At 39.8% G+C, this 10963-nt stretch overlaps 1 protein-coding gene across 2 annotated transcripts in view; it reads right to left on the bottom strand.

The window, feature by feature from the left end:
• Positions 1-1034: 1034 nt before the first annotated feature.
• Tex26 (testis expressed 26) overlaps positions 1035-10963 on the bottom strand; it is a 32174-nt gene continuing 22245 nt past the window's right edge. For both annotated transcript variants that reach the window (XM_090341736.1, XM_090341738.1), the window contains exons 6-7: positions 10205-10366; positions 1035-1627 (exon numbers count right to left, since the gene is read on the bottom strand). In XM_090341736.1, the coding sequence (XP_090197862.1) occupies positions 1503-1627; positions 10205-10366 (287 nt within the window). In that variant the 3' untranslated portion in view covers positions 1035-1502. The remainder of the gene's footprint in view (positions 1628-10204; positions 10367-10963) is intronic.

Genomic DNA, 10963 nt, shown 5'->3' with positions numbered 1-10963 from the left:
GTATTAAAGCAAGTATAACCATCATCACAATCACTGTGGACTGTCTATAAATCCTTCTGCTAAAAGATCAAAGTTATCATATTCATTTTATTTTAGTTTTTTGCCTGTCCTGGGGCTTGAACTCAGGGCCCTGGACACTGTCCTTGACCTTTCTCAAGGCTAGTACTCTACCATTTGAGCCACAGCACCTCTCTCAGCCTTTTCTGTGTGTGTGGTACCAAGGAATCAAACCTATGGCTTCCTGCATGCTGGGCAAGCACTCTACCACTAGACCATATTCCTGGCCTACCATGTCAATTTAAAACCTAAGCATAAGGCAGGCACTGAGTGAACGTTACAAAAAGAGGCTGGAAGTTAAACAGTAATGCTGGGGGAGGTGGCAAATGCAAAGAGAAAAACAAAACCAACCATGAGAACATTAATGGGAATTAAAATGCAATCCAGCACAAAGAGCATTAGCTAACCCAAAGAAGAATAATACATTATAAGGAAAATATTCATCAAGGGCAGGGAGTGTAGCCTAGTGGTAACATGCTTGCCTAGCATGCATCAAGACCTGGGTTCAATTCCTCGGTACCACATACATAGAAAAAGCTGGAAGTGGCGCTGTGGCTCAAGTGGTAGAGATCTAGCCTTGAGAAAGCCCAGTGCTCAGGCTCTGAGGTCAAGCCTGGGACTAACAAAAAGAAACACACACACACACACACACACACAAACACACACACACACACACACACATATATCTCAAGTGTAGGTGTGTATCTGATATATATGTGTGTATATATTTATCACAAATACAAGGAGAAATTAAAATCACATTTATTATGCTAGGCAACAGTGGCTCATGTCTGCAATCCTAGCTACTCAGGAAGCTGAGGAAGGAGGGACACAGTTCAAAGTGAGCGTGTGCACAAAAGTCGGTGAGACCCTTCTCTCCAATTAACTAGCAAAACGCCCAAAGTGGTAGAATGTCAGCCTGCCTTGAGCTAGGAAGTCAAATGAAAACACAGGGCTCTAATTAGGTTCAAGCACAAAATAAATTTATTGGAGGATATTTAATATTCTTCTTTCAAAATTAGACAGTTCAAACACAATTGCAGAAAGATATGAAGAATTTGAAAAGTAAAATAAGCACTTTTTCTCTAATATACATGTGAACATACCAGTTTGTCATATATCTCATAACATTAAAGATAACTTTGACTCAATGTGGATTTTTTTAACTTCACTCAAAAAGCATAAATCAATCATGAAAACTTTTCTTTATATTATAATCAGTGGGAAAATAAGAATTCTCTTATAGAACTTTCTGTTTAAAGAGGAAAGAAAATTGTAGCCACAAAAGAAAAGAGAAAAGGAAAAAGAAAAGACATTATTTGAAAACTTCTCACATACAGCTAAAGTGATATGTAGAGAATAATTTTATCTTGTATGCAAAACTAAAGCAAAATGAAATCTAAAGCAATTGGTGTCCTATTTTTCCTTTATGATTGGGAAGACAACTAGACAGGTTTTGGAGATTCCGTGGATTTGCTGGTTTTCTTTGCTAGGTTGGTGCTCGTCTTTCCATGTTTTTTCTGTCCAGTGTAAGAGTGTGAACGAAGAAATTGACTAAGAATTTGTCTGTCTGAGAAGCATAAGGAGAAAAAAAAGAGAAATATTCCATGTTGAATATTAAATGCTAAATAGGGAAAATTATGGAGATGGTGAACTATCTATCAAGAGCACTTATTTTCACATTGGGTAAGAAGTCAAATGAATCTGTGAATACTGTGTGTGAGTATATAATTCTTAAGATGAGTGACCTTAGTATTCACAGCAGGGAAAGAATATGAGTTGCTTTTAGCACCAAGGAAACCAAAGCTTCTGTTAAAGGCATTTAACCTCCACGGTTCCTAATTTGTTCTTCTTTGGGTAGAGACCATAGCACTTACCTTGCATAATTCTTTGAGTAGATTAGGTGTGATGCACTGACATTTGCCCAGACCACCAAAGATATTTAATGTATCATAACCTTGTCCTTTATTCCTAGGTGATAGGCAGGTCATTTACCACTGATCTATGCCTCCATCCCTTTTTTTCACTGGTTATTTTGAGACAGGGTCTTGCTTTTTGTCTGGGCCCATTTCTGAGCCACTATACTCCTATTCTATACTTCTTCCCATAGCTAGGATAGCAGACACATCAAATAGTACAATGTACTCTTTTTGTCCTAAAACTATGATGTCTGTCCAACCTCAGTCTCCTAATTACATATATATATATATATATATGTATGTATATATATTTATAGAGAGAAATATCTCCATATAGAGAGTTATATATATGTATATGTTTATATATATATATGTGTATACATATCCAAATATATACATACAGACATATATGTATATATCTATGATATCTCTGTGTGTGTGTGTGTGTGTGTGTGTGTGGTGTGTATCCTGTTTTACTGAGGTTAGCTTTCAGGCCTTGAGCTTGCTAGATGAGTGCTCTCTTACTTGAACCATGCTCTAGTTCTCTGCTTTTCAGTTAATCAGATAAAGTTTTGTGCTGTTGTCCAGCCAAGCTTAGACCACAATCTTCTGATTTTTGCTTCTAGACTAGCTGGGATTATGGTTGTGAATCATCAGGCTTTGGGAGACCCCAGTATTTTTTCTTTTTCTTTTTTGTGGACCTGGAGCTTGAAATCAGCTTTATACTTGCAAGCCAAATGCTTACAGTTTGAGCCTTTAGAGTTCTAATTACTTTTGAGATAGGATCTTTTTTTTTTTTTGCCCAGATGAATCTAGACTGCAAAACCCTTATTTATGTTTCCTGAGTAGCTAGGATGACAGGAGCATACCAATGAATTCACCTGTTGGTTGGATAGATCTTCTAGCAGTTTCATCTAAGCTGGCCTTGAACCATACTATACCAATCTCTACCCTTTAAGTAGATAGAATTATGGGTATGAGATTAAATACCTGGCAAACCCCAGTATTTTCAAACTGAGGTGTACTTGTGAAAAAAAAATCAAGTGCACTGATACATTTTTTTTAATCAGTTAACATTTACACATGTAGAGACCACATAGAGCAATCATTCTCATTAACTCAGAAGATCCTTCTGAGATCTTCTGGGATCCTGGTTGTCTTCTAGTTAGTGCTTTCTACCCCAAGACAGCTACTCCATAGTTAAGCTTTACCCCTTGCAGACTTTCAAAGACATGAAATCTTACAGAAGCTAATCTTTTTTTGTTTTATTTTTTCCTCAAGGTTGATGCTCTACTACTGAGCCACTGCTTAACTTCTGGCTTTTTGCTGATTAATTACAGAAAAGAGTCTCACAGACTTTTCTTCCCAGGCTAGCTTTGAACTGGGATCCTCACATGTCAGCTTCCTGTGTAGTTTGGAGAAAATTATAGCTATTCTTTGTGCTTACCATCTTCCATAATGTTTTTATAAAGTTTGTTTTGCTTCATAGAGCAACAATTTGTTTCTTTTTATTGGCAAGATTTTAATCTATCACAGTTTATTTATCAAATTTCCTGTGAGTGGAGCCTTAGCTATACCTAGTGTGGGGCTGCTTATAATAAAATGGCTATAAACCTTCTTGAACAAGTACTTTTGTACATCTTTCTTTTTTTCTCATGGAAACGAAGAAGTAGAATTTCTGAGTCTTGGAGTGGATACAAGGTGGGGCAGATGAGATGACAGGGAAATTACATTATTTTAAACAAATAATAAAAGAGCTAGATCCAGAAGTTGAAACCAGGAGCTAAACTGAGGAAACACAGTTAGGCTTTTTTTTTTTTGATGACTCCTAACTCTTGGATGCAAAGTTAGAAAGAATAGGAAATATAAGAGGGACTATTTAAGTCTGTCCTCTCCTTTGAAATGAAGGCTGATGATCCTGTTTTGAGTCTAACAAGCACAAAGCTGAAATTGGAGACATGGCTCAAGTGGCAAAACACTTTCTTGAGCAAAAAGGACTTGCAGAAAGCAAGGCCCCGGGGAGGAGGAGAAGGACTTAGAAATGATCCATTATTTTGGGTCTAACTCCCATTTCCTATACGAGGAACAAAAAAATGTTTCTCTTTTATTTTGTTTCTCCTTACCTTACCCTGCTACACTAAATTAAATCCTTGCTAAAACTTTCACCCTGTGAGACTCTCCCTTCTTTGAAATATCTGGAAACTCTTTACACATGTGGCTCTTTAGAACCAGTGAAGTGGTGCTGTGGCTCAATTGGGAGAACGCTAGCCTTGAACTGAAGAGCTCAGGGATAGCATCCAGGCCCAAAGTTCAAGCCCCAGACTGGAAAACAAAATAAACAAGCAAAAAAAGAACCTATAATTTTGTATGAAAACGTGGAAGCTGACAGAAGGCCCTCATCCATTCTCTGGTGAAAACAAGGAGTCAGAGCAGAGAAATCTCTCAGTAAACCAGATTTCAGATAATTTTATCATTTGAGTGGGAAGAAAGTGGGTAGATGACACAAAGGATAACAGATGCCCAGAAAGTATGCTTTTGGATGGTCTAAATCAGAATTTAAAACAATGTTGAAAATAGATGGGCCATCAAGGACATCTGGTCAACCTTCATATGGCTAAGAAGGCCCAATATAGGCTAAACAGCCCCTTCTTTTTCATTCACAAAAAATTCAGATTTTTTTGTTTTGAATTTGAGAAATATAATGATATATTTGGGCAGTGAAATCCAAGCCTAAACAAGAAACTCATCTATGTTTCTTATATACTTTGTAAGTATAACTTGGAGGCATTTTTTATACCTAGGTTTTAACCCAGCAATAAGGTCAGGTCTGGCTTTTTCCACTTATAGGATCCTATTGGAAATCCAAAAATTTTGACTTTCAGAATTTGGGGAATAAGCATGCTCAGTTTGCACAAAATAATGGTAACAAGAGAGTCAATGAAAGTTTCACCTCAGTGGCTCTCTGCTCATTCCTCCTCCTGTTTCTCTCTCTCTCTCTCTCTCTCTCTCTCTCTCTCTCTCTCTCTCTCTCTCTCTCTCTCTCTCTCTCTCTCTCTCTCTTTCTCTCTCTCTCTCTCTCTCTGCCTCTCTTCCTTCTTCTTCTTTCCCTTTCTCTCTTAGTTTATCAGTTTCTCTCTCACTCCTTCCTTTTTCCTTGCTCTGTTGTGCTCTCTGTCTCTCTGTCTCTCTCTCTGTGTCAGTCTTTCCCTCTCTCCCTCTTTTTTGGTGTCTGTGTCTGTCTCTCTGTCTCCCCCAGCCTGCTGCTCTGGGCTCCTATTCCATCATGGCCTACTACCTGTGCTGGATAATACAGCCATATAATTTCAGCTGAGCTGATAATGGTTCAACCTGAGACATCTGCCAGATTTTTATTCTCTACCCACCAGCTCAGCCTCAGAGCAAAAGTACTACTGAGATGCTCACAGCTAAAAAGCATTCCTGTCATCACTGATGCTGGAAATGACAAGAGGCTTTGGGTGGAAGCACTCCATGTGAACCTCCCACTTGCTTGTCAGCCTCTCACACAGCCCTCTTTGGTGAATGAGCTGTTCTGAAGCAGAGCTTCCAAAGCAGCTGGAAGCTACAGGAAGCAGCTCCTATATCAGCCCAAGGCAGCACAGAAGAGCAAAGCTCTGGGCCTGTGCCAATGGGTACTGAAGCCAATACTACCCTTAGAGGGCCAGAAAAGCAAAAAGAAACAAAACCCAACTGTTCCTAAAATGATCCTGTTAGTAATTGGTCATTTCTCATCCATCTAAGAAGGAAAACCTGGATGGCTGCATAGACTGTTCACCTAAAAGATCTGCTTGCCCTGGTCTCTTCAAGAATGTGAATGCCAAGTTGAGCAGAAGCCATTAGATCATGCCAAGGAAACACCAGTGTGAGAAACCCACTTACCAGTCTAAGCTTAAAGGACGGACTCAGAGACAAGAAGTACAACAAAAGTGTACCTTGATCCTTCAAGACCAGGTATGAGAAGGACAGGCACACTCTAGGCTATTACCTATCACAAGCAACTTATCCCTAGTGTGCAAGGTCTCTTCCCCCACTTCCTCATTGGATGGCTAATATTCTCTCTCAGAAGTCACCTAAGTTATATTAACTTCTTAGGTACTTCCCCTCTTAAGGTTGGTTGAATTTTAGAAGCAGGCTTTAGCCTGTCTCCAATCCTCCCACCCCTCTCACCACCCTTCCCACTGCTCATCTGCGGCAGGGAAGCTTTTCTGGGTACGTGCTTTCTGGTGTATGTATATAGCTTCTACCCATTTTCTTATTTTATTGAGGTCCATTCTTCACCTTGTTAATTAGACCCCTCCTAACCAGTCCTGTTGGTCTACGGATTTTCCAGTGCATAAACTTTGTCATGTCTGTAAGCTTATGCAACCAAGCTACTAGCAACTTTCCACTTAGGGCAAATATCTTATCTTGAGAATGGACCACCACTGAGTTTCATCTTAGGGATAGCTGAGTCTCAGTTTGCACTTGACATAGACATTGAGAGAACAAGGGGCCAACACAGACGGAAGTGGGGACTAGGTGCAGTGTACCCAGTCCCTAGACTAGTGTGGCTAGTCCTCTGCTTGGGGAAGACAGAAATGAGTCCAACACGTGGCTGTTAGTAGAAGAGAGATTTTTTTATAAAATGCAGAGAATGGTGTTACATATCTGCACCAAAGCTGGGAAAGGGCAGGAAGGCAGCCTGGGCTTTCTACTGACCTTCCACTCTGTCTTCTGGGAGGATGAGATAAGCAGACCTCCAGAAGATTCTTGGTTTCTTTCAGAAGTGACAAACTAGCCCAGAAACATCTGTTGAGAGAGATGAGGCTCCCAACAGGAAATAAACACTTCTGCCTCTGAATGAAGCCAAACACCTGCTTCCTGGATTTCCTCAAAGCCCAACACATTCAAATACTTCTAAGGATGGAAAACAGATCCTTAAGCTAGCGCTCTCGCGCTCTCTTTCTCTTTCTCTCTTCCTTTCTACTCTCATCTACACTAAGGCTTTACCTTTGTTTAAAGCTGGAGACGCCAAGATAAAAAGGATTCCCATGAAGACTTCAGAGGAACCAGATCTCTCACTGGCAAAGGGAGAGGCACAGAACAGTAACTGGGAACCAGAGAATGTCAGGTGGGACATATGGCAGCTGGAGGGCTGCTGAACCTTGGGGAAAGTCTAGTACTAAAACCTAATCCCAGGGCACGAAAGAGTTGCAGACTCCACATTGACTTGAGTATAACGTAGAATACAAGAGATGTGTTGGACCCAGTTAAAAAAATTAGAATCTTCATAAGTTTGTTTCTATTTCCTATTTTAAGTTTACAGAGTTTCTAATGGACAAACTTCACATATTCACTGGGATATGTGCTCAAACATGAGGAATGAGGGGATGTGCCATCTACCCACTCCCCCACCCAAAGGGAGCCGACAGGCAGCTAAAAGAATTTGCTTCCTCTTCTCAACATCCTTTGTTCCTGGGTTGACATTTTATACACTCTCCATTAGACTGATCCCTGAGCTGCTTCTAAATCCATCCCTGGCACTCAGTCCCGAAATGGGATAAATCCTTGCTCTATAAATAAATCAGTGGTATTCTGAGAACAGCATCTGTTCTCTTTTTAGGTGTGGACTAAAGAGGTGTTCATAGGCCTTAAACATCCTATCCCAAAGAAATGCCACCAAGCAGGAAGCAAAGTCAACAGAACTTAAAAACAAAAACCAAACAAATAAAAAACACCTGAGCTACTACAAACCAGTTAGCTGTAAGCAAAAGAAAAGTCACCATGGAACAATTAAACTGCAGGTAAAATGATATCAGAAAAGCTCTATGTCTCCTTTTTTAATAAGTGAGACTAAAGTCTCCAGGGCCTCTTTACAGAAATTTGTTTTCCATTGAATTGAGGGTTGCACAAGATTGTAGAATCTTCTCTTAAGAAAATGCATCTCGGGGCCGGGAGTTTGGCCTAGTGGTTAAAGTGCTTGCCTAGCATGCATGAAGACCCGGGTTCGATTCCTCGGTACCACATATATAGAAAAAAACCGGAAGTGGTGCTGAGGCTCAAGTGGTAGAGCTCTAGCCTTGAGAAAGTCCAAGGACAGTGCTCAGGCCCTGAGCTCAAGCCCAGGACTGGCAAAAAAAAAAAAAAAAAAAAAAAAAAAAAAAGAAAAGAAAATGCATCTCTAAACTAAAGTTGGGTCCTTATATGTCACCCTGCACCACAATTAATTCCAAATGGATCAAAGACCTTGAGGTAAACGCGGATACACTGAAAACTTTACAAGAAGGAACAGGAGATACACTAGGTCTCCTTGGGACAAGTTTAAACTTTCTTAATAAAAACCTAGAAACACAACAAATTAAAGCAAGTTTGGACAAATGGACTTCATTAACCTGCAGAGCCTCTGTATGCCAAAGGACATAGCTAGCAAGCTAAACAGAAAGCTCACAGAGTGGGAGAAGATCTACACTAGCCATGCAACAGACAGGGGCCTCATATTTAAAATATACCTACATCTCAAAAAATTGAATCTCTCAAAAACAAATCCTCAGGGGCCAGGAGTTTGACCTAGTGGTACGAGTGCTCGCCTAGCATACATGAAGACCTGGTTTTGATTCCTCGGTACCACATACATAGAAAAAAGCTGGAAGTGGTGTTGTGGATTAAGTGGTAGAGTTCTAGCTTTGAGAAAAGTCCAACGATAGTGCTCAGTCCCTGAGTTCAAGTCCCATGACTGGTAAAACAAAGCGAAAAAAACAAAAACAAATCCTCACAGAAACAACCATCCTATTTAAAGGTGGGCTCAAGGTATAAAGAGGTCTAGACTTCTCTGAAGAGGAAATAAGAATGGCCTATAGACACATGAAGAAATGCTCAGCATCTCTGGCCAAATAAGAAATGCAAATCAAAACAACTTTGAGATTCCACCTTACTCCAGTTAGAATGGCCATTATCAAGAAATGTGATAACAACAGATGCTGGTGGGGATGTGGCCAGAAGAGAAAACTACTGGGAAAGTGATTCCTCAAAGGACTAAACATAGAGCTCCCTTATGACCCAGCAATCCCACTTCTTGGCATTTACCCAAATGTCCAGAAACAAAGACATACTAAATTTATTAGGACAATTATGTGCACTGCAGCATCATTTACCATAGCTAAGATATGGAATTAACCCAGATGCCCCTCAGTACATGAATGGGTCAAGAAGATATGGTACTTATACACAATGGAATTTTATGCTGTCATCAGAATGACATCACCCGTTCGTAAAGAAATGGAAAGACTTGGAAAATGTCATATTAAGTGAAGTAAGCCAGACCCAAAAGAACAAAGGCTCCATGGTTTCTCTCATTTATAATAATTAGTGCACCTCTAAGACTTTCCTAGAAGAGGATTCCTAGAAGAGGATCGCAATAGCTCAAAACCTATGTACATAAGGTCATGTAGGATGAGACTCTAGGATATGGAAACAAGAGGCTTATTTTTGTGATAGTTGTTCTCAATGTACTACATGCAGTTGTTTCTTTTCTCTTTTTTCCCCCTTTGGTTAATATCATTTGGTTACTGTATCTGACTTTGTTACCTGGTATATTATATATACATGTTTGCTTATTTGAAATAGGGAAGGGAAATGGTGAAAAACAAGATGATTGGGAGGGGAAGGGGAAGTAAAGGGGGACAAAAACATGAGAAGGGTTTCAATGTTTGAGAAGTAATGTACCCACTACCTGATGAATGTAACTGTAACCTCTCTATATAATAAAATAAAATAAATAAAATAATAATAATTAATAATTATAATAAAAGAATTGAGCACAGGATGTATACTATTTAGAAAGATGGGTTGTTTATTTCAATGAGTGAATCCTGGATAAGGTACAAATTTGAAAAAGAAAACCGTCATCCATCCCTTGTCTTTCAGATATCCAATCAGTATTTTGGATATCCTTCCAAAAAATCATTTACATAAGCAGCACCTATGTACATACATACATGTGTGTATGTGTATCATCTATGTTTTTATCTACATGCCTAGTGCTAGTTCACCTATTTTATGATTTATCTATGAAAAATAAACAAATGGGAGATACAATAAAAAAGAGAAAATGTATCTCTCCTGTGTAGACACTCGCCTCCATTTAAAATGTTAGCTATGAAAACCAATACTCCTTTCATAAAGCACTGTTTCATGATAAAGCTTGAAATGGCAATTCAATTCCCCCATCTTACCTTTCTCAGAGACAGTCTTCAGGTACTCACTGACTTGAGAGGGAGAAAAAGAGTTTAAAATCATCAGGAAGTCCAGGTAGGGTTTCCCATAGTCACTCTGGTAGGCTGTCTGTTTCTTTATACGTTCTTGATTTTTAATACAGCTGTGTAGCACACTAGGGACTGAGAGACAAAGAGAGTCAGATGACTGAGGAAAAAAGAAAATCTTTCCTTCTTGCTTGAACACAACCCGGACATCCCTGAGCCTGTTTTGGTGTTGACTCTGCATTTGTAATATCTAGGTGCCCTATTAAACATCCCTGTCATGACAAGGTGGTATGCTGGGCCTCTAGGAGCTTCTGGCCATCTCTGCTGGGGCTGGAGAGTTGGACAGCCATGATCGGAGGTTGAATATGATCATCAGGTCTCAGGGAAGAAATCCTCCCTAAGTCTACTGTTACACAGGTCAATGGGTTAAAACGGTAACATTTAACCACCACCTCGCAATACGCAACAGCCATTGGGGAAGCTTCTTTTTCACGTGGAATATGTAGACATTCTTGGCTTGGTATACTAAAAGACCTTCCAATGAGCTCAAGAATCTTGGAAAGAACAGTCCCAGGATGACATTCTGTGTGTCTCTGTCTCTCTTTCTCCCTCTCCCTCTCTGTCTTTGTCTCTATCTCTCTGTCTCTGTCTTTCTGTCTTTCTGTCGTTCTGTCTGTCTGTCTCTCTCTGTCTCTCTCTGTCTCTGTCTCTCTCTCTCTCTCTCTCTCTCTC

Source organism: Megascapheus bottae, chromosome 11, assembly GCF_031878675.1.
Source record: "Megascapheus bottae isolate mThoBot1 chromosome 11, mThoBot2.hap1, whole genome shotgun sequence".
Taxonomy (NCBI): Eukaryota; Metazoa; Chordata; class Mammalia; order Rodentia; family Geomyidae; genus Megascapheus; species Megascapheus bottae.
This window is presented reverse-complemented; position numbering and strand designations above follow the sequence as displayed.